Here is a 25,276-nt window from a genome sequence, read left to right as displayed (position 1 = left end):
CTTGCAACGTGGTACAAACGTTTTTAAAAAATAATATACGAGGTGAGAGATAAAGTTGTTTAAAGTTTGAAATCTTAAGAAATATATATAGGATTTGTATTAGTATACACTAATACTATGGCAATAATTGTAGTAACGTTATAATGCCATGTTACTGTAAAATATGTGTATTGTTACTGTATAATTACAGTAACATAATGATATAAGTGCAGTAACATGTGCATTCTTACTGCACAATTGCAGTAACGTTATGATACAAGTACAGTAACATTACGATCGAAGTGCAGTAACACGAGGTGTGACTGCATACTATTGCTATAATACAACTAATACATGTGAGAGCTAAAATATTGTATTTCCAATCTTTAGAGAGCAATATCTCATGTGTTTTATATTATTTTTTAAAATCGTTTTCACTACCGTGGTTAAAAAATTGCGATTTAAAAAATATAAATCCATCATGGTATTATTACTGCATTTTATAAGGCATGTTACTGTATTTTTCCTTTGTGTTACTGCACTTTTTAGATAGACGGGACTGGAAAAAGGTAGGATAGGAAGAAATGTCAAAGAATGGGTTTGACTGGCGGGGAAGAGGTTTGACCAGGGCAGGAGAGAGCTTTTGGGCTCTTAGAAGGAGGTGGGAGGTGGATTTGGGCCTTGTGAGGGGAGGGGGCATAGAATAGTTTATTCTAAGGGCGTGCACATATTAGTTTTTCTATATAGAAAAACTAATATGTGCACGCCCTTAGAATAAGCTATTCTATGCCCTCCTCCCTCATAAAGCCCAAACCCTCTCCCACTCCTTTCCAACGACCCAAAACCCCTCTTTTAGCCCGGTCAAAGCACTCCCCCACCGGTCAAACCCGTCATTTGACTTTACTCCACACCCCACATTTGCCAACTCCCGTCTATTTGAAAAGCGCAGTAACACGAAGCAAAAAATATAGTAACATGTCTTATAAAATACAGAAACAACGTCAAAATATAGTCATGACGGATCTAGTTTTTTAAATCACATTTTTTAACCAATAGGGTGAAAACGGTTTTGAAAAGTAATATAAAACACATGACATATTGCTCTCTAAAGATTTGGGAATACAATATTTTTATCTCCCTCACATGCATTAGTTATACTGTAACAAAAATATAAAGTTATGGTGTTACTATACTTCTATCGTAATGTTACTATATTTTTATCACGACGTTACCGTAACTGTGCAATACACGTGTTACTGCACGTATATAAACAATTCCTGTGAGACGAGAGGTGAGCTTACATAGACATGAAGGGAAGCCCATAAAGGGATTGACCCACGGGATTAACCCTTTGACCAGCCTTTAAACAACGTGAGAGTGGTTTTTGGGTCTTGGGAGAAGGGTGGGAGGTGAGATGGGCATTGGGAGGTTTTGGAAGGGAGAGGACGTAGAATAGCTTATACTAAGGAGGTGCACATATTAGTCTTGTCATATATATATATATATATAAAATTATCACAAAAATGAGCACACAACCTCACCAGAAGGAAAAAAAAACACAAGTACTTATCAAGTTCATTTAATCTTGGATGTATATAATATTATATATATTACTAGCCGGGAAAATGTCCTTGGTGCGCCTATCAGCTGTTACCATCCAGCCGTCTGACCCGACCAGCAACGCTGAAAAAATATATGTGTTTTTGTACAAATCATTAGGTGATTGAATGTACAAATACATCCAAAATCAAGTAGAGCCCCTTTGAATTTATGCAAGTGGAGAGCATCCAAAATCGGTTGGTGGTCCAAGCTAGCTAGCTTACAAAAGTTCAACTTGAATTGTTTGTCCCAGAGCAAGCTAGCTATATATAGCTCGTTGAAAACATGACTTATATTCAGGTATGTGTGGTTAATTAGTTGGACAAGTACTTCAGTAGTTTCGTCGATTGGCTGCAGGTTAATTAGATTCTTCGTCGTCGCACTGCACCAAATTAATAAACGATGCTCAATTTTCGTAGGAACAGTTACCGTTTTCATTGACTTAAGTTGCAGGTCAATTATAACTTTGTAAAGTGAAGAAAGATTCAATTCAAAGTAGCCAGCCCGGCCGGCGCCAGGGCTTTCAGATTCAGTTGATTACTCACGAAACAACATAAAGATTCAATGTATTAATTTCATTTTGAAGAAAAAGATTCCATCCAGCCACTGATGTCGATAGATGCCGCAGTTTCGCTGATATCCCATCGCGCCGTTCCTTATCTTGTTTCGCTCCTTCTTATTCTTATTAACAAAAATTTAAATTTTTAACCTTAATTTTAAGGTTTTCTTTCATCAGAGTTTATATTTTAGCCATTGCTTTTAGACGCTAAAAAGATGTATATATTTCATATGTGAATATATCGTTTATCCTTTTCGAAGAAAAAGAAAAAGCCAAATAATCAGAGTCATAAATTTATTTATGGATCAATAAACATGTTATATATACAGAGAGAGTGCTAGATTATTATCATTTTTACCATATAGAACGAATGGAGCTAATGCTTATTTAGCACTTAACTGATTGATCCTTTTAGGAAGATTCGTTGAGCTCGCGAGTTCTCACATATCGCGGACTTTTATTTCTTTCATGTCTCGATCATCTTAGCCAGCTAGAGCATGTTTCTGCCACAAACGTCACGCAGTAGTTGCACCTGAAACTCAGAACGCAACCTGGAACCTGATTCGTTCACTGCGTTGAAAATAACATTGACGTTTGAAGGTAGTACTAGTACATGATATCTATCTGGCGCAGGGCAAGACGAAGTTGCTCGACAGGTTCTATGCAGCTAGTACTTGTCCCTATCTATTTATTGACCTGCTATCATATCTAGGCACCATTTTTTTTTAAGAAAAATTGGTTAAACAGCATATTTACTAGCAAAAAATAATTTGTAAATAAAATGTTTATATACATATTCTTACTGATATAAAAGCAAAGACAAAAAAAATAAACTATAACGAAAAAAGTATGTAGATGGTATGAAGTTTGTTGAATATTTTGCTTAGCTAATAATTCTGAAGGAGGGTGCTGAAAGTAGTTTTTTTAGGATGGCTGCTATTAATACGTACGGTATCCGCTCTGAAACAGAATGGTTTTTACGAGGCACCAAACATAATGTCTTAATTACCACGATGGTACCACTGATAACAAGACGGTATCATATGATACTCAGTTGATACCAATAGATACTAGGTGGTGTCAATAGATACTCTATCAATATCAACTAATATAAAGATGGTACTAGCAATACTCGTCTGAACAAGGATGATACTCTAAATGTAAATTGTATCTTAAAATATCGTAATTCTAATAAAAAAGAAATTAAAGAAAATGATAAAAGAATCAAAAGATCTAACCCAGAGAACGGATTGAGCGATTACTAGTATAAAAAAAATCTTGTCCCCAAGACGCGCGCAATGCATGCATTCTAGTATTTCTAATTTAACTTATTAAAAAAACTAAAATATAGTCATTTGGCCCTATCTGTATGCTTGCTAATCAAGTCAGTATGAGGTGCACCGCGGAAATCATGAATAGGTAGGGAGGATAATACGTACAGAGGTTGCATTGGTAGCAATTTCATGTGAACATCAGAATGGTAGATCTCTCCTTTTTTTAGTTGAGGTACGATTTGTATTTCTGTGTGATAACTGGGTACGTGCAGGTAACAAGCAAGGGCTGCCGATGCAATTGGGTCACTACTGTAGCAGCGGCCACATGACTTGAGTTCTCTCTAGCCCAGAGAAATGTGTATGCTTGATAATGACGGTTTGATTTTACTTCGATTTGTAAAATCAAAACCATATACGTGCCTGAGATTTTACTTGGATCGAAACCATATACGTACGATGATTCGTTTGTAACTTTAACAAATCGATCATATAAAAATGGGTGGTCAAACTAATGATACCCCGAGGCGCACATTTCCCGTCTTAAAGGAGATCTAACTAACCTGAAATTTCTTTTACGTTGTCTTACAGTAAGTCGGTAACTATAAACCAGAACGTAGCAGGGTTTGTCATACCGTGGCTGGGTACGTTACGGTAAGCGCCGTTACCTCGCAGTAATTACGACAAACCGACAAAAAAAACCATATAAAATTGATAAAAAAAATTCGAAATACTTTTTAAACATACTTGAATTTGGTGGGGGTTATTTGTTAGCAGAATTGTACCTGGGTGGTAACCGTGGGTCTATGGCCGGTACCGCGACGACGATCGGTTCCTAGGCGCTAGCTGGTTCTGGATTTTTCCGACTGATCGTTGGTGCGATCCTGTTTTAACAACTAATCTCTCCAACATATAATTAGTTTTAGAGCACAAGTATATAAGAAAGCTGGTGGCGTAGAAATAGTTATATTTTACGATATATTTCAAATACTAAAGGATACTGTATTTTAGAACGAATAAAGTATAAACCAATACAATATATGGGTTATCTTTTTATTTTTTTTATAGAAAGAACCAAACGGTATATTTGCGAACGAAAAATTATTTATACGTGTTCTCACTGATATGGAAGCATAGGTTGAAAAATAAACTATGACAAAAACCCCCACAAAATCAACTCTAAATTTAAATTTAAAAAATGCAAATTTTTTACCTCTAAGCGTAGCCAGAAATAAAAAAAAAAGAGGGGTGTAAGAAATCTAAAAGGACAATTACACTAAACAATGTGTTATCATAATGCACCTGAACAAATTTTCGTACAAGCTTGCAACTGGATCGAACTTGTTGGTTACGCGTACTTCACCAACCATAAAAAAGTGTGTATTCCTGTACCTGGCCAACTGAGGTGCATGGTTCATGCATTTTCCTAATTAATAGATTGTAACAGTGCATGTTGCATAATAAATACGTACACTATTCTTCAGGGAGGTAGCTAGGTCTTTCTTTGAAGAAGCATACTTGCGTCAAACATCGCATGCTGGCTATCAATTAATATGCTACCAACCACTTGGGAAAAACGAAAGTTTTGGATAGTTTTGAAGAAAACAACGTGATGGCCGTGTTGAAATTGGCACTACATGCTTGTGTGGTGAGGGGTACATACACGCACATGCAGCAAGTGCTCACTTGTGAACAAGAATGAGAGGAATCTAATCATTTTCGTGTTTCGATTGTCTTGGGGCCAGTACCCATCGCATGGTTAAAGTTATTCGCTTCGATTTCTCTTTTATTTTAATTAACGTGGTTAACTTGTACATCTACATTTAACTCTCTGTCGTATTTAAAACTTTTATATATTAACATATAAAATTGTAAATCATACCTATAATGCTTTCAGTAATAAATTAAATCATAACAAATAATATAATAGTATCTATTATATTATAAAGACATCCTTCAAAGGAGGCACCATGTTCACTCTAGAGACTAGAAATTACTACATTAATCACAGAAAAATAAAAAAAAAATCTACACCGTTAGATTTTGAAGTCTTCCGTTATTGAAGTCTTGAACCTCTCCGACTCCGGCTAGGCGACGAGTACTCAACCAGTCACGTGAGCAACCGAGCATGCGCCACCGTTCGGAGAAATTTTTAAGTACTTAATTTAAGTTAAGCATTTAACGGTGTTGCATACTTAATCAATATAATATATATATATATAACATATAAATAAATTAAATCTAGCCACGCAAACTAAAATCAACGGTGTTAAAATAAAAAAATAAAAGATGGAGGAGTATTTCTGAAGTTTGTCGAGTTGTTCAAAGGTTTTTCTTGGATCAATGAGGAGAGGAGTCAAACGATTAACCCCACCCGGATAACTTATATTGAATTGTTCGCCCTAATTAATAATGTTACGGCAGCTTAATTGGTCTTCGAGTTAAACCCAAATGACCCCTTGGCCAGCCCTGATGTTATATGGAGCGGCCCCAAAAGGTAGTAGAATTTAGAGCAATTCAATTCAATTAAACCAAACATCTTTCATCTTGGCTTTTAATTAGATCGGTAAGAATATGTATCCATAAATTAATTATCAAATATAAATATATCATTTGGCTTTTTTCATAAAAAAATCCAAACCAAATAATCACCCCTATATATGATTCTCTTGTTGAATTCATTGGTTGGTCTCGTATATATCGTTTTGGTATAAAAATTGATAGTTATATGTGCTAGTTGAAAACTGGCATGATAACATCAGTACCGCTTTAGGTGTGATACTAAAACCGCATATATGGTGATTGTGACGGTATGTCTTTCAGTACTAGTGTATTATTATGGGTTTTATCAATTCCCTTGCAAGGATAATACAAGAACGTTTGCAGTTTTTTTAACAAGAGATTAAGATTGAGACGAGGGGTTGTGATTGATTTAGAGGAAAATGTATATGTGAAAATAAATTTATGATGATTGTGATCGGTTAAGATCAGAAGATAAACAAAGGTAACTTTATTTGTTTGGGTAATTGTTTTAACGCCGTGTATGCCTAGAGGGAGTGAAAACGATCGATTCCAGTGCCCACATGCTCACAAGCTTGTGTGCACAATCTGAAATTCGATCTAAACCTCTGGGCCAATGCATGAGGCGAGATGACAGAAAAGGGAAACATCTTACCGAAAGATGGAAGGAACTCAAATTTCTGGAGAAACAACTGGAAGAAAGAAAATGAACTCGATCTCCACTTTAATTAGCTTTATCTTGTGCTAATTTTTCCAGGCGTGAATATATTTTAGCGTGCAAGCAATATAAACAAAGTTGTTTTGGTAGTAAAGAGATGGTTTGTTAATTGAGGATTTGTTCATTGCATGCTTCTGCTTCAATATAATTCCTTGCTACCTTTACCCGTTTGAATCGATTTCAACGTACGATTGATTGCTTTCTTGGGTATATGAAGCGTGCTGAGGATGCACTAATTGATGGTCTTAAAGAGATATCGTCCAAGTTGAAAGGAAAATCTCTACTAGTAAAGCTGAAGGCATCCAAGCCTCAATTGTCAAGTTCACATCGTACATATATATGTCGTGCAGGAAATTTGCGCAGTATGTGTGTGTCTACTTTTTCTAGAAGCTTTTCGTCGGCTGATACTTAGTAAGTAGTGTAGTATAGCTTAGGTGAAAAGTGTCTAGCTAGCCACTATATATATCTTCATAATCATGTTCTAACATTAGTGTATACTAACACAAATATTTTTTAAGATTCTAAACTTTAAATAACTTTATCTCTCACCTCATATATTACTTTTTAAAAACGTTTCTACCGAATTGTTAGAAAAAGTGCTTTAAAAAAGTAGATCCCTCATGGTTATGTTTCGACGTTGTTACTGTGAATTAGTTGTCGTGTTACTGTATTTTTTCCTTCGTGTTACTGCAAATTCCTAGCAGACGAGGGGTGGGCTTAGACAGACAAGAGGGAAAGCCCATAAGGGGTTGACCAACGTGGAAACTCTTTGACCAGCCTTTAATTGAGGTGGAGATGATTTTTGGGCCTAGGAAAAAGAGGTGAGAGGTAGGATGGGTCTTGGGAGGCCTCGGAAGTGAGGCTTGTAGAATAGCTTATACTAAACGGGTACACGTATTATAATTAGTCTTGCTATATATATATATATATATATATATGCTGCTGCGCACAAGCTAGCGACCCACGAGTAGACAAAATTTAGAAGTTCAATTTGGATACGCCAAAAAATTCTTGAGAGCAATTAAGCAATAAATTATATTATTATTTCGTTTCTTATGTAGCGGACCAATAACCGCAACTTTAATCTGCGATTTAATTTAGGTGCATGGACTTTATACTTTCTAGGAATTAGGTAAATCCCGTTTCAGCGAATACAATTTTCAGTGGTTCGTCGGAAATACGTGGGTGTATTTTTTTTTGAACTTATTCAACAATTAATCTCCATTTTTTCTTTGCTAAATCCATGGATCCAAATAATTGCACGTGCGTATACTCTTTGACTTTCACGTAATTAAACTATTTAAAGAGGAATTTAATCTGTACATCGTATCTGTTCAGTACGTAATTAAAATGACGAGATGATGCTGTACGATATACGTAGGCACAGTAACACGCAGGAGGAAAAGTCATCGATCTACTGCTTAGCGTATACTTTTCTTTGAGGTCGTCATTGTCTTTTTGCATATGCATATGTATATGTTTCACCTTTTGTTAAGTTTAGTTCCAGAAAAAAATGAGTCCTTTTCATTTCAATTTATTTTTCAGATTTTGTTTTGAGATCGCTAAAAATAAGTATAAAGAATATTTTTATTCTCAAATTATATTCGTTTATAAATATCGCTGGACTATGTTAATTGTTTGAACCAGGAATGCGAGAATATATATTATACCAGGGCGGGGGTAGCTGCGTACCAACTCCAAAAACTGGTGGCCTACGTACGACCCAGCTTATTTTGCCGGCGTCTTCCCTCTGTCCGGACATGCATTACCTATACCTACAGAAGCTTCTGAATCACACATGTAGAATAATTATCACTACTTTTCAATAATCCAACTATCCCCCGACAACTTTTTCTCTAGTGTCGTATATAGAATAACTCCTAATAGCTAGTGAGCGCTACCTCTGCTCTCAAATATATACTTATCAGACACACGCATATTTAAACTTTGAAACAGTTCTCATTTATATAAACTTGCTTATACCTAAAAATATACATGGTTAGAGTACATTTGTTCATAAATAATTATCACCATACAATATTCATATTTAAACTTTGACGGCTCGTTTTTTTATGAAAAAGATAGAAATACTTGAAATAGCGTAATATTATTACATAGTGTTCTATCCTAATTGTAAGCACTAAGCTTATTTTTATCATATGCTAAAATTATTAATAGTCAAAATTAAATAATTCACTATCTCCAACAACTTAAGTTTCCTCTAGTATCACATATAGAATAATTCCTAATATTTTTTTAGCACTCTCTCAAATACTTATCCAAAACATATTTAAACTTTGGGAACAATTCCTATGTTAGAAACTAACTCTTGCATATTTAAAAAGTGTTTCCCGACGATTGTTTATAATTAAAATTTTCCTACTTCTAATTTTTTCTGAAAAAATAGAATATTTGAAATGAGACACAATTTGTCAGCTCCTGACCCTAGGAACCCCCCTAGGTCGGGGCCCATGCTTAGGACATCAAGACACTTCCCGGTCGGTCACCCATTCCAAGATTGCTGCAGACCAGGCACGTTTAACCTTGGAGTTCTCTTGATATAAGCTTCCGGAAAAAAATTACAACTTATTGGTATGAGTATCTATCAAATCCTATTAAGCCTTGGGCTGGGATGTTACATACACCCACCCTCAAAGAACCCGACATCCCCGTTGGTCCAACATACCCACACTTAGGCAAACAACCAGGAACGTTTCCCTCTTGGCCACGTCCGACCCATGTGCCATGCCGTGTCCCCGCAGGGCCCACGCGCAACATGCCCACGCCCCTGCGCCCACACGCGCCCGTGAAACCGCAAGGGTTGGCTCTGATACAATTCAGTCAGGTCGGGCCCATGCTTTAGGAGATCAAGACTTCCCTCACACAACCAACACACATATCTTTCCCATCCCAAGATTGGGGATCTTTTCTTCACACTTTGTCCTCACTCATACACGCACCCAACACACATATCTTTCCCATCCCAAGATTGGGGATCTTTTCTTCACACTTTGTCCTCACTCATACACGCACCCGAGAATGACTTTTCGGTCGGTCACCCATCCCAAGATTGCTTCAGGCCAAGCACGCTTAACCTTAGAGTTCTCTTGAGATAAGCTTCCAGAAAAGAAATTATAACTTGTTGGTATAAGTATCTATCAAATCCTATTAAGCCTTGGGCTGAGATGTTACACAATTATTAATTAATTGTTAAATTTTAAATAGTGTTGGCCAATGGTTATATCTATAGAGAAATGGAGGGAGTTTAAATAGCTAGGTATGTTTCACGCTTAATAAATATGTCGGTGCAATTATTTGTTTATAAAAATCTGATAACATAAAAAGTTTTAAGTGCTCAAAATTATATTGATGAGACGTACTATTTGGGAATGGAGGAGGATGAAGTAATAAATATATATATAAAAAGTTTTCTTACCAACTGCTCCGTGATGGTCTTCCATTATTCAAACGATGGAGTCCTATCTTTTTCTTTTCCAACCGTCTTAACCCACTCTCCCAGCTCCCTCCCTTTCGTCCCTGCGCGTCGAATTCGTCTATAAATACAACCGCAATGCGTGCCTCCTCTTCTTGCACTCATCGATCGATCACCGCTAATTCGATCACCATTGATGTCCTTATTGCCCGGCTAGCTAGCTAGCTAGTGGTCTGTACTTGCTGTTGGTACGTAGCTTGCAACTGTACACGTACGATCGAGAGAGAGATGCCGACGGACGAGACGACGGCTGCGGCGGCGCCAGCGGAGCTGTCCGGCCACGGCCGCACGGTGTGCGTCACCGGCGCCGGCGGGTTCATCGCGTCGTGGCTCGTCAAGCGCCTCCTGGAGAAGGGCTACACCGTGCGCGGCACCGTCCGGAACCCTAGTACGTCGTCGTCGATCTGGCGTCTGCTGTCTCCAACGCTAGCTAGCTTGTTAAACTAAGTCCATTGCTGAACTGACGATGTGTAATGTATGATCTCGACTAGTGGATCCGAAGAACGACCACCTGAGAGCCCTCGACGGCGCCGCCGAGCGCCTCGTCCTCCTCCGCGCCGACCTGCTCGACCCCGACAGCCTCGCCGCCGCCTTCGCCGGCTGCGAGGGCGTCTTCCACGCCGCCTCCCCCGTCACCGATGACCCTGTAAGTACATATATATATATATGTGCAATGAATGGGTCGTCTGGATCGATGGACTGAATATGGAGCGGATGAATTGATCGATCAGGAGAAGATGATAGAGCCGGCGATCAGGGGGACGAGGTACGTGATAACGGCGGCGGCGGACACGGCCGGCATCCGGCGGGTGGTGTTCACCTCCTCCATCGGCACCGTCTACATGAACCCCTACAGGGACCCAAATAAGCCCGTCGACGACACCTGCTGGAGCGACCTCGATTACTGCAAGAGGACCGAGGTATACCTGCCTTGTGTAGATTTTTTAATATTTATCTAATGATCTAAACGATTAAACGAACCACTACAAAACTAAAAATCTATTTTACAAAAAATAAGATGATGAACATCTACATATAAACCTTTTTAGAAAATATATAATACCCTTTAATAGTTTGGAAAGTGTGGGGCAAGTCTAGAAAAATTCTAAGAAAAATCTTGGTTAAAGAATACATCATTTCAGATTCAGATTCAGATCCACATCATAAATACTGCTGCTATATATAGCTTATTACCTTTTTTTTTTCTCTCATAGTTAACCATGTATATATTACTGAGTCCTTAATTCATTTTACGTATTCCGAAAAGAAGAATAATTAAACGACTCGATATATATCTGGAAGTTTCTAGGTTATGTATCTTTACGGCTTGAAAACTTTGAAACTACTACTTAATTATGTGTATGTGCTCAGACGAAGACGAGGATGGTTAATTTGTTACTCGCCCTCTAGATAGATACTTTCCGTCAAAGCTTGTAACGCGTGTCAAGTTTTACCAAACGTGCATAAAGAAAAGGTGACGTTGAGTTCTCAGCTGCCGGCCGTGTGTGGTCTGGTCATCATGAGGGTGTTTCGTAGTCAAGCTGACAAACTACCCCAAATACTTTTGCTCCACCTACTACCGCAGATATATCCAGAGTGCTCCTCCTTTTTGTAGTTGACACTTGCGTTCAGAGTTTATCAACAGAGAATAAATAATTACAACTTACAACACTTAATTATCATCAGACGAAAAATGTTTTCCATAATTAATGTAATAACCAAGTATAACATTATCACACCATCCACCTTAAATTCGTTGATTTTTTCTTAGTTTTTTCCTTAGCATGCATATTTCTTAAACGCCTAAATAACGTGGGTTTATAGTATATATTAGTTAGTTTCATCGTTTACATTATTAAAAATGATCTTTCATCGATAAAAAAATAACAATTTGGGAGGTGAATTTGGAAAATTTGACATGATGGGAAAATAAATTGAGGTTTTGGAAATAATGAAATGAAAATGCAGAACTGGTACTGCTACGCGAAGACGGTGGCGGAGCAAGGAGCGTGGGAGGAGGCGCGGCGGCGGGGGGTGGATCTGGTGGTGGTGAACCCGGTGCTGGTGCTGGGCCCGCTGCTGCAGCCGACGGTGAACGCTAGCACGGAGCACGTCCTCAAGTACCTCACCGGCTCCGCCAAGACCTACGTCAACGCCGCGCAGGCCTACGTCCACGTCCGCGACGTCGCCGAGGCGCACCTCCGCGTCTTCGAGACCCCCTCCGCCGCCGGCCGCTACATCTGCGCCGAGAGCACCCTCCACCGCGCCGACCTCTGCCGCGCCCTCGCCAAGCTCTTCCCGGAGTACCCCATCCCCACCGCCTGCAAGGACGCCGCCGCGCCGCCCGTCAGGGGCTACCTCTTCTCCAACCGCCGCCTCCGCGACCTCGGCATCGACTTCGTCCCCGTCCGCCAGTGCCTCTACGAGACCGTCCGGAGCCTCCAGGACAAGGGCTTGCTGCCCGTCCTGCCACCCGCCGCCGCCGACGACCACCAACCTACGTCGCCATGAGCTTCTTCCCTCCGCCGATCGAGCTTGCTTGCTCCCTCCCTCCGCCGATGATGATCGGTCACTTGATTATTAAGCTCGATCGCCTTGCTGATCATATACATTTGACAGGCCTTTTTTTCTTTTTACGTTCTCCGATCGATCGATGTTTTTTTATATTATATATACTCGATCAAATCGTTCATATATGTATGTGTATGTGTATGTGCTTTAGTTTAATGGATGCATAATGCATGCAGATGCAACTAATGCATGGGCGACGCGTGAGCAAAGTGATCAGTGGCAGTGCTGTGTGACGTGCAAACTGCACTGCACTTAATTAGTACCAGCGTATTAATTATATGTTTGGTGTCACTGTAATATATATTATATTACCCCTCGGTAGCCATGCAAATCATTATGCAGATGTCATGCACCTAAGGAGAGTACTTAATTTTGACATTACCTCTGTATATATGTGGTTTGAACCAACTCCAAGATGTCACCCTTTGTTAAGTTTAATTTCAGAAAGAAAAAAACGTCATCCTGTAGTTTGATATATAGCTAGCTAGTTGCATCAACCTATGGAAAATCTATTGCAAGCTTAAACTGTCAGGTAGACTCCATAAGGCGAAACACAAGTGCAAACTTCAGATATTACGCTTTGGTTGATACAACCATGTACATTCAAATCAAAACTCTCTAGTACATCTGTAAATATATATATCCCATTACTGGTGCCATGCGATGAATCGTCCCACTATAATTAACCATCTATGTTATCATACTGTTGATGCTGAAAATAACAATCAACGATCACATACGTAGGCCTGGGAATTAATCTTATACCATTCCAGTGCAGGACATAATTCTTAGAAATACTGGGCGTGCCAGTCAGTTTGATCCTGTAACTAACAAAATATAATATAGAAAATAGTTAACCCCGAAACCGCTATCGGCCGGATAGCCGATACCGTCCCAAGACCCTAGCCGATAGACCAAGCAATCGGCTCTACAGAAATTTCATGATAACGATCATAAATATGCCCAACCGGCTAAGTCATAAGCAAGATAAATACTGAATAAGCCAATCGGCAAATAAATCTTAAAAGATCGGACCCAACCGAGACAGTCTTAAGATTAATTGACCGATCAGACCACTCCAATACTTATCATCCGCTAAATTGTTAGCCGACGTAAGACTAAACATGGAATTTATAAAGTAAACTAGAATGCTATTCTAATTATTCGCATAAAACAATAACAACCAACGGCATACGTGCCCAATCCAGACCTAGAAGATCAAACTCAATCGAGACAGTACAGTACAGATCTGATCATAACCACGCATAATATCAGATAAATATTATAGCATGCGAATAACAAGACAGCAAAGCAGCGTAACCCATCAACTAATCCATTAAACTCAGCCGATCGGATAGACTTCTATAGACAGATTATGCTGAACATACATAGATCGAACCTAACCGAGACAGTATGCAGTCTAGCACGATATCGCCATAGAAACATGAAGATCAACAAGTTTAACCAACCAATCGATAGATTACTCAAGGTAATGCTAGCTAAAACTCCAGCGATAAGTCTCTACGAACCCCCCGATTCAATTCAACAACATGATCCAACACATCACATTGATCGAACCAAACTGAGACAGAAACAGGCTAGCTAGAACAATGCTGCCAGATTGAAAAAGAGAATTCATAGAGACTTGAACGAGCGCTAATACTACTTCCAGCCAACGCAGATCAAAAGTAATAATAGAACTCACCCGCCGGTCAACCAATCAGAAGATCGGACTTAACCGAGACAGTTCTGTAAGAGTTGATCGACGGGTTTCGACGAACTGGAACTTACATCGCGAAGCTGACAAACCCCACGCCGAAAACTCAAGCAAGTCGAAGATTTGAGGCGATGCGCCGAATTGAATTGATCTGAAGATAAGATACAAAGACCCCGGCACTTATATTTATAGCCCCAGGGAAATAACTAACCAGATACTAATCTGTTATTAACTAACTTATAGTATCCGGACTCTAATTAAATAATAGAATCCTAAACAAACTTTGAGGTAAATCCTAATTAATTTACACGGATTCACCGGTAAACACCGAACCTATCGCCTAGCTTCGCCCCCAATCGAACTCTTATTCCTGTCCGATCTAGTCTCCATCGGCTACAACCACACCGTACCCAATCTCCTGTCTCCAACCGATTCGAGCTTTCCTATCCGGTTCGGTCTTTAACCATGTTTCAATTTATAACGATGATTTGCCAAAATCTAGCGTTAACAGATACCAAAACTAGTAATATGTACGATGATCGCCTGAGACTTCTCCAAGACGAGAAAAAGAATTAACACGAATTAACACATCTCTGTGTTTAAAAATGAAAGAAATTTTAGCTAACTTTTATTGTTGTTTTACCATAATTCAATAGCCCAGATATCGTCTTAAACAAAAACCTCTAGACAAGGTAAGCCGGAACTAGGGGAAGATGAAGATGAATCACATGCAACATACTCACTCCATGTCTAAATGTTTGACACCGTTGACTTTTTTATACACATTTTATTCGTATTATTTAAAAAGTTACATAATTCTTAATTGTTTTTATATCATTTTTTTACTGTTAAATATATTTTTATGCATATATATATAGCTTTACATATTTGAATTTTTTTAATAAGACGAATAGTCAAACATTTATTAAAAAAGTTAACAACGTCAAATATTTAGGGACGAGGTAGCATATCCTTGGCAAGCCTCACGGTGCTCACAATACCTAGTAGGCTTTGCCAATTATGAATTTTGATGTCTAAGGTGGTGTTTGGGATAAGGGACTTATTATTAGTCCCTTGTCCTATCAAATGTTTAGACACTTATTATAAATAGTAAACGTAGATTATTGATAAAACTCATCTATAATTTTGGACTAATTTGCGAGACGAATCTATTGAGCCTAATTAATCCATGATTAGCCTATGTGATGCTACAGTAAACGTGCTCTAATTATGGATTAATTAGGCTTAAAAATTCGTCTCGCGGATTACCACTCATTTATGAAATTAGTTTTTTTAGTCTATGTTCAATAGTTTAAATTAGTGTCCAAATATCCGATGTGACATAAGGCTAAAAAATTTAGTCCTGTCTAAATTACCCTTAAGGCGGTGGAACGAGGTAGGTAATGTGAAAAGAATAACTTTTGAGAGATGATCCAGATAGTGGAATAATGGCAGTAGGCAACGGAGGTGTTCCGTTGGTGAAACGACGGTACTAGAGCAGAGGAGGTGAAGGACCGTGGTGTGTACGTAGGATCAATAGCAACAAGAAATTTTTTTTCTTTTTAGGAAGCAAGGTAAGGACAGTGAATCCAATGTAATGATTTCAGTTGCTGAAGACAATAGAGGAGAGGTGGGTGGTGGAATATCGCCAAAACTTTATCAAAAGGAGGAGATAAATCGGCAGTGGTGAAGTGGGAATGAGAGAGAGAGGAGCGTTGGGAAGGGTTATTTGGTGGGTCTTGTGGGCTCTTTAACAATATATACTTTTGTGGAATTGGCATCAGTATTAGTATATGTGCATTTGTTTCATGGACAAGGTTAGATGGGATATGACGATCCATGCTTTGCTAATATTGTAATCTAAGTGATTATTTGGTTGGGTAGATGAGATGTGCTAGGGTTTTGTTTGGTTCAGTATATAAGGGTGGATGTAATAAAAATAATAAATTATTAATATATCTAAAACAAAATATACTTTATGATCAATAATCCTATAATAATTTATGCTAATTAACAGTAAAATATATTAACTATCCATAATTAATACCAATCTTAAAATGATAATCACTAATTAATAATAAAATATACAAATTATCACTAATTATTTGCTAATGGTCATATCCAACCTAATTGACCGGATTCTTCTATCCAACATATTTGAGCAATATTTGTTGGCTGGCTACCGTATACATCCCTTGTCCACGGATCAAATGCTGCCAAAAACCTAACAACCATATCGATGCAACTAAACGCACCCTAAGGCATCTAATGCATCTAAAAATAACCATAACCAAGATTTATGAACACATATAATTAACAAATACACCGTCCTTTATGATCTCGAACAGCGTTTCTAGATAAACTCCACTAGATGCTTTTCATACCTACTATGTTCACAATATATAACTTTAATTTACTGATGATTTTTTGAGCCACGTGTAAAGTAGTGGTCTTACATATGTGATAAAAAAAATCTTATTACGCTGCCATCCTAAAAGATGCGCTAACATATATTATTAATTAATTATACCCCTATTTGATTGTGTCATCCAACATATCATCCCTTTTGATAAGGATGGATATAGGTCGATCCACATGTAATTTAAGATAAGATCTATTTCAATAAAATAAATTAAGTTTTATCACAAAATAAAATTTAATACATTTACCTCCGGTTAGATGCCATGCCGCATTGCCATGTGGTTGTGTTTTAGCGGGAAGCAGGCAACCACATCTTCCTTCAGCATCGTTATTAAATAGTTGTTTATATGCATGGTGTACATGCATTCTTACCTACTCTCGCTTCTAGTGCGCGTGACATGTAGCACCAGCGGAATCCTATTAACTCAATTGATTAGTGCTACTCTCACATAAGACGATCACACAAAGGAATCCACGATTAGAAAAAAAGGGAAATTTTGAGAGCTGTTGGAAGAACTCTGTAGTACCAGAGGATGGAGAAAATCGTCACATTGCGGAGGAAATTATGGACTGCAGTACGTGACATGTAATATTAAAGGCTGCGTTCAGTTATAAAAATATTTTGGAAGAGATGTCATATCGATCCGTACGGTCATATATTTAAACTATAAAATGTTACAAAACAAATTTTAGATTTTACATGTAAAGCGCGAGACGAATCTATTGAGTCTAATTAATCCGTCATTACCGCGTGTTAGTTACTGTAGCACTTATAGATAATCATGTACTAATTAGGCTTAAAAGATTCGTCTCACGATTTTCTCTATAATTGTGTAATTAGTTTTAATATTCATATATATTTAATACTTCACTTAGGTGTCCAAAGATTCAATGTGATGTTTTTGACAGAAGATTTTGGAAAATATACAGGGCCTAAATATATATACGAGAGATCGTTAATGTGACATGTAATATTGTAAAAATATATGATTATTATATAAAATTTAAATGTGCTTATTATTTTAGATAAAGACTGAATATGTACCTCCTGCCCGGTAGCACAGAAGCATGACACCCTCCCTTGTCCCTATTGGCAAATAAATAATAATTAACTAAATGAACAAAATAAGCTAGCATGCCAGCTTAAACACTGTACCGTTATTTTAAGTCAAGTAGGATAGTGAGTGTGAAAATGAGACTCCACGTATAATAATCAACTAGTGGCCCATTCACTAAAACAAGACATATGTCTATTAATAACCATGCGGTCTGTGTGTTCCGTATAGTACCATACCTCGTGCTAACACCTAGATATCATTCTCCTCTTTTCACTTCTATTTACGTTTATAAATCAAAATTACAATTTTTAATCTTAAATTTAATGTAAATTTTGATTTTTATCATAGTTTAATTTCTCTTTTAGACCGTTAAGAATACGTATAGAAAAACATTACAAATTATCTTTTGAAATACGACAATTCGTGTTGTGTTAAAAAGTCAAACGATAACCATGTAGTTAGTGGAAATACCAAACTATGTAGGCCAACTTATATATCTAGGTCATCATAGTCATAATATCTTTAGATTAATAATTTTACACGAAAATATAAGTGGATGCCTACGTCTTTGCCTTTTTAACTAGTTTGTGGCACTACTAGAAAACTCATTTTTCGCATCGTAGGTGTTTGATTTTCGTAGGCGGGTATGACCAGCCAAAATCCCGCCAGCAAAAAATGTATCCGGGATGGAGGGGGCGGTCCGCCTGCAAAGATAGATCTTTGCAGGCGGGCCATATAAGCGGCGCCTGCGAAGATCTATCTTCGCAGGCGACGCTTATATGGTCCGTCTGCAAAGATGCCCCTACATTTCTTCCTCCTCGAGTCAAGTTTATTCTCCCCGAAGTTTCTCTCTCCTAATGTGACTTAAATATAGGGGGGTTTTGAACTTCAAATCTTCGGGGGATGTTTCTACGGTGCTTAGATGTACTCATTTCCACACTAAGTAGGTAAATTTCAAGCTTATAGACCTCAATTTGTGATGGATTTATGCATGCAAAGATGCGAAGGAAAAGCTCCATGTTTTTTAATTTACGTTCTTTTGATATGTTGATGTTAGATGTATGTGTAATACTTGATGCCTCTTGTTGCAGTGGTTAAATGTGGTAACATAACTTCTCATCTTTTTTATTTTGCTATCACATCCACTCCTAGTTCTAGATCTAGATCTTGTCATATAAACATGAGAGAGAATAAAATTTTTAATGTCTATTTATTTGGTGCAATAAAATAATAATTATATTAGTTTGTAATATGTCGACGATATGATTTGATTAGATTTTTATAATATACTAATTTGGCATGTCTGTGTAAAAAAATTTAAACTAATAATATTAAGGTTTGTATATTTGTATTTACAATTACTATTTTTATTACAACTACTGTAGACATTTTCAAATAACAAAAATAAACTAAAAAAGATTTTGAAATAAATATATTCACATTTGTAACAATCTTTGTAGACGGACGGACCGTTTGTGAAAATAGTTATGCTGTGTAGTGGTTACATCTTCGCAGACGGACGGACCGCTTGCGAAGATAGTAAAAAGGGTTTTCGTAGGCGGGCGGTCCGCCTGTGAAGATCCGCTCGTCTGTGAAGATGATTTTCACAAGCGGACCGCCCGCCTGCAAAGATAGTTTCCCTATATAAGGCCCCACCCACGGCGCCAAAATTTCTAAGTCCAGGCGGGAACCGTAAAAATTTTGGCGCCGTCAGGCTGCCAATTTTTCCGTCGCACGCCGTCCTCCGCCGCCGCCCGCCTGCACCATTGCCCTCTGACTATCGTCCTCCGCCGCCATCCTCCGTGCGCGCCGATCTTCGACCTCCGGCCACCGCCGCCGCCGGCCCATCCACCGCCGTCGGCCTCCAGCGCGTGCGTGCTGGGGGGAGGAGGAGGCGGCGGCGTCGTCGGGCTAAGGGGAGGAGGCTCTCTGCTTCTCCTAATGCTCCCGCCGCCGGCGCGAGGAGGAGGACGACTGCGCAGCCACGACGCCACTGTTTCTCATGACGCCCCGCCTCCTGGCTGCGTACGCCGCCGTCGGGCTCATGACCGGTCTCGATGACCTCCTTTACGCCTACGGCCTGGCCTACCTCCCGGTGTCCACCTCCTCCATCCTCATCTCCATGCAGCTGGTCTTCACGGTCGCGTTCGCGCTGCCGCTCGTGCGCCAGAGGTTCACGGCGTTCTCGGTGAACGCCATCGTGCTGCTCAGCGTCGGCGCCGCCATGCTGGGGATGAACGCTGGGGGACCGGCCAGCGGGGTGTCGCGCGCACAGTACTGCGCCAGGTTCGCCATGACTCTCGGCGCCGTGGCACTGTACGGGCTCGTGCTCCCTGTCATGGAGCTCAGCCAGGCGCGGCACGCCGCCGCGTGCGGCGCCGTCATGTACACGCTCGTCATGGAGATGCAGCTCATCATTGGCTTCATCGCCACGGCCTTCAACGCCGTTGGCATGCTCGTAAGGTTTCGGCCGCTACTCTCACAGCACACTCATTCACTCACTAATCCAAAAAAATCAACAATACTTTTTATTAAAAAAGAGCAAATGCGTGAAAGGTTAGCCACTTAGCCATTCTGTTTGAGTTCATCGGAATGACGTTCAATTTACCCTTTTTCTAGTGTTTTTGAATTGTGTGCATGTACAGGAGTGGAGTTAAATTTTGTCATCGAAGTGATCCGATAAGTGGACTGGTAGTAAAAGGCAATCTACATGGTACAGAGATATTATAAACTAATTAGCCCCACTCAGAAATGAAATTGACTATGTGAATAGATCAGTGCATGTTCAAGCCGTTTTGGAAAGAAGTATAAGTATATTAGAGCACGTTGCTTAAAGATAGGCACAGATAATGACATAATCAAATCACAGCCCGTATAAAATGAGTGAATTGCATTTTGAACCCTTTAGATTTTTTTTTATAGTTTGGGATACTTGTTTCTTTCCTTTTTGCTATTTTGATCAAAATATCACAAAATTACATATTTAATATTAACTTTATCACATAACTATATGTTTAAGGAGAAGTGCCGCAAGGTTATCACAACCTACGGTTTAACTCCAATTTAATCACAAGACTACAATACTTGGAATTAAAAAAAACAATGGTAGTGGAAAATTAAATTATAAAATATCTAGTTTTGTTTTAACTTAACTTTTAAATATGTAGTTTTGCGATACTTCACGTTAAATTCATTGTATTATTATAAAATTGATGTTAGTTTTGTAGTTATATGATTTAACACTTTAAGCATGTAGTCTCGCCAATGGACGACAAGGTGCTCAGCTTTCGGTGCTCCAAGGTCCAAACTGCTCTTGCTGTTGGATATATTAATTGTAAATGTGAATTTGGGAATGTGGGTGATATCTGAATGAAATTGGGGGTTATATATGTGCATGTGGGGGTTATATGTTAATTGTGAATGTGATTTTGGGAAGTGGGTAATATGTGAATGAAATTGGGAGGGTATGTTCAATTTTTGCAGGATATGTCAATTTGTTAGAAAATTTTAATAACATTTGGGAGGGTATGTTCAATTTTTTTTATAACATGTGGAGGATATGGTCACCTTATTAATTTTTTAGCAAATTAGTTTGTACTAATTTATCAAACTTGTTCATACTAATTTAGCCAATTAGTTTGTACTTATTTATTACAATTTACAATTATGTACATAAGTTTTTATTGAAACATTCTACAATTATGCCTGTACTCGTCGCCAAGCTATCCTTGTCCAAGCCCAAGCCCGAAGAGAAGGAGAAAGGGTGACGATGAACAAGGCGACAAAAACTACATTCCCCCTAAAGAAGGGGTACATGAACTTCATATGTAAACTGATCACCGTGATAACTATTAGTTGAGCTAATTCAAAACTTTTATATATATCTTCTCGTAGGAAATGGCGCCACAACGATCAAAACAGTAGCCGAAGATAAAAGATCCTCCAAAGACGACGAGGTCCCAGCTGACATAACCGGCTCCAAGAAAAGCGAATAGTCAGCAAAGGCGAAGAAAAAGGAAGGACGAGAGAAGCGTGAATAAAAAGGATGAAGGTTCCATGTTATTACACATGTATTTGAAGTAACAATGTACAAAAATATTGTAATATATATATTTTGGCAACACTTTTGAGTTATGCAATATATGTAAATTTCTCAGTAACAAATGCTTGATAATCTTCCAATATATGTACATAATAATCTACTTGCAAGAATTTCTATTATCGGGTAAATTATTATTAAATATGAAAAATTTCTACCTATCTTCGCAGACGGTAGTTTCCTATTTTCACAGGCGGACCAACACCCGCCTGCGAAAATTACCTTCGCAGGCGGATGGCTGCCCCGCCTGCGAAGATCGGCGATTTTCACAGTCCTTTTCGTACAGGCGGGCGGCCGCCCCGTCTATGAAGATCATTTTTGGCCACTTGCGATAATGTTTTTTCTAGAAGTGTGGTATTTGAATGCATATCCATGTTTGTTGGTCAGGTATAAGAAAAAGAATTGATCATCCAGGTGTGCCTATTCGGCTTGCCTGGTAGGCTGGCGCATTAGAGTGGCGTAGCTAGGAAATTTATATGTTGGATAGTTGTGTGAAATAATTTGGCAGCACGCAAAGTACAAATAAAGTTTTAATTAATTGCCATATAAAAGTATAAATTTAGTTTAAAAACGATACAATTATACAAAACTAATTGATAATAGAATGGTTAGATAAATATTCCAGTTGGTGAGATGCATGATCACCGGTTGGGGTAGAGACGGAGATGCCGGATGGAGGTCAGGGCAGGCAGCGGCGATAGGCTGATGACCTGACTTGTGACAAACTTCCATATCTACGTTAAGCCTCATCCTCTCACCCTAACGGGCTTTTGTCCTGGCAGAGTAGCAGTATGAAAAGGTCCAACAGAGGTCTAAACTTAAAAGCGAGCTTGATTTTTATCACTGAACCGTAATCCTAGAATTCTGTATCTCTAAACTCATAGAATCCGTTTAAAAAAGGTCCTTATGTACTATTGACCTATTCTTTTACCGGTTTTACTAACGTGGCGTCCGGTGGATCCCATAGTTAGATTTTTTTTTTGTTTTTCTCTCTTTTTCTCTCCCTTCCCCTCCTCTCTCTTCTTCCTAACTTCCCTCCTCCAGAGCGTGCCGGCGGGGGCGGGGGCAAGGCATCACATGACGGTGTTGACTCTGACGATAACAAGCACTAGCCCACGGCAGCGGCGCATTCCGCGACAGAGTGGCTGGACAAAGCTGAGCCACCCAATGACAGGCGCGGAAGAGGACGACGAGTGGCGGGACAATAGGTGGGTGAGGCAGAGGAGGCCGAAGAAGAGCGCCATCACGGTGTCGGCCACCTCCTCAACGCGGTTGGGGTCGACGTGGACTAGGCAAAGCCCGAGCTCCGCGGCCACGATGGTGTCCGAGGCGCGGTCGGGCAACCCGAGGCAAAGGACCAACTGCTAGAAGCGGAGTCGCTGCTGCGCGAGGCCCGGGAGGAACACGAGCGAGGTGACTAGCACGGCGGCGGTGGCCTCCTCGCGCTCGGCGGACAGCGCCGAGAGCGGGGCGTGCTCCACCGCCGCCGCGCCCGCGAGCACCTCTTGTTCCATCGATAGGTCCTCCAAGCAGCCGAGCGTCACCACCAGCGGGTCCCCGCCAGTTGTCGCCCGCCACCACTGCCCGTCAGTGTGGGACCCACCGGATGCCATGTGGATGAGAGAGGAGAAGGAAAAAAAAACAAAAAAATCTAACATGTGGGACCCACCGGACGCCACGTCAGCAAAACCGGTCAAAAATAGGTCAATACCGCATAAGGACCTTTTTTGAATGGATTCTATTAGTAGTTTAGAGATAAACATTTCTGCTATTGCGGTTAAAGATGGAAAACAAACTCGCCTTCAAATTTAGATACCTCTGGTGGATTTTTATTAGTCATTCCTCCTATTGGGCCTTTTTGGCATTTTGCCCTGGCACTCGAGGGGATGCTTCTTTGGGCTGAATTCAGGGTGGTCACACAGGCCCACCTAGACTACTCCTAGTTACGCCATACATACTATCACATGCCCGTGCTTCATCATATCATGTAGATAGAAAAAATTATTCAACGTAAAATTTCACTAAAATATATAATATATATATACCATGTACATAATTTAATGGGTAGTCATGTCCCATAAAACAAATATTTTCTATATATTTTAATAAATAGTGCCTTTAATTTTTTTGGTCATCAATTTATAATTGATGACGGTTATTAAATTCTATATGGGATTACCCACATGAAAATCCAATAACATCATGTCTGTAAAACCTTATTTTCATGTGAAAGACCGTACAGTACAATTAATATTTCTTTCAAGTGTTGACACCGTAGGAGAAATTAATGATACGTACTAAGCCTTAGTTTATACTAAATGTAGAAAATATATACATGCGTAAGACCCCTTGGTTGGTTTATAATATATAAGTACTATCTTTGTCCTAAAAATAATTAATTTTCCTGCCTACAGCATACGCTCGTAAGGTCTCGTATGAAAAAATAACCTACATCTAATTAGGCCGCGTTCGTATGCAGGCACAAGTTAACTAACATCTATATTTTGTAAAAATTTTATATAAAAGTTGTTTTAAAAATTATATTAATCTATTTTATATTTTTTTTTAATAATTAATAATTAATTAATCATATATTAATCTATTAAGCTATTACTCGTATAGTAGTATAGTAGATAAGTTAACTTATCACATCTACGGCCGAACGCGGCCTAAGACATCTTAACTAGATATGTACGTCCAGCCAGACTGGTCGTCTTACATTGGATCTATCAGCTTCATCCAAAAGAGGAGCCGGCCCATACACGGGAATGGGCATACACGTGTATTATTGTATAGGACAGCAAATTAACTAAAATCTTGGCCCATACACGGGAATGGGCCAGGATTGGCCCAGCCAGTTAGAGGGTGTGAGGCGGCCCACAAAGCACCAACACATAGAATTTTTTTATTTTTAATTTTATATAAAAAATATTTACAGAACTATATTTTCATTTCAAAAATTTACAAACCTAATCTCCTCGTGCCGTTCTAGAGAACGGAATATATAAAACGTCATCTAGAAGGATGCGATAGATGACATGTCAAATGACGAGAGGGCCGCGAGTGACGGCCGTCGACGCCGTGGGTGGAATTATGCCATTTGGCCTATTGCCACCCTTACAGAGGGCAGCAACGGGGCTGCACGCAAAAAAGTCAGCCCCTAGCCTTCCCTAGTAGTGCGCAGCTTTTTTGCACTTTGCCCACTAATCGCCCTCAAGGGACTAAAGTACTTACGTTCGCGTGCGACACCTCGTCATTCGTGCGATGCCTC

At 39.3% G+C, this 25,276-nt stretch overlaps 1 protein-coding gene and 1 pseudogene across 1 annotated transcript; both read left to right on the top strand.

Annotated features, from left to right (window-relative positions):
- The first annotated feature begins 10,250 nt into the window (after positions 1 to 10,250).
- Positions 10,251 to 13,131, top strand: LOC102722421 (cinnamoyl-CoA reductase 1-like). Its single transcript, XM_006660975.2, has 4 exons — positions 10,251 to 10,527; positions 10,631 to 10,785; positions 10,871 to 11,059; positions 12,108 to 13,131. The coding sequence occupies exons 1-4, from the start codon at positions 10,368 to 10,370 to the stop codon at positions 12,648 to 12,650; spliced, it is 1,047 nt and encodes a 348-aa protein (XP_006661038.1). The 5' UTR covers positions 10,251 to 10,367; the 3' UTR covers positions 12,651 to 13,131.
- A 6,690-nt stretch (positions 13,132 to 19,821) lies between these two features.
- On the top strand, positions 19,822 to 20,636 carry LOC102722144 (annotated as a pseudogene).
- Positions 20,637 to 25,276: the final 4,640 nt, after the last annotated feature.

The sequence above is a fragment of the Oryza brachyantha genome, chromosome 9 (assembly GCF_000231095.2).
Source record: "Oryza brachyantha chromosome 9, ObraRS2, whole genome shotgun sequence".
Classification (NCBI taxonomy): Eukaryota; Viridiplantae; Streptophyta; class Magnoliopsida; order Poales; family Poaceae; genus Oryza; species Oryza brachyantha.
This window is presented reverse-complemented; position numbering and strand designations above follow the sequence as displayed.

What these genes read in the sequence shown, in the direction of transcription:
- LOC102722421 (XM_006660975.2), top strand. Translation starts at nt 10,368, where the DNA reads ATGCCGACGGACGAGACGACGGCTGCGGCGGCGCCAGCGGAGCTGTCC. An exon ending in CGGCACCGTCCGGAACCCTA is followed by an intron (nt 10,528 to 10,630) that starts GTACGTCGTCGT and finishes GATCTCGACTAG; the next exon opens with TGGATCCGAAGAACGACCAC. An exon ending in CCCCCGTCACCGATGACCCT is followed by an intron (nt 10,786 to 10,870) that starts GTAAGTACATAT and finishes TTGATCGATCAG; the next exon opens with GAGAAGATGATAGAGCCGGC.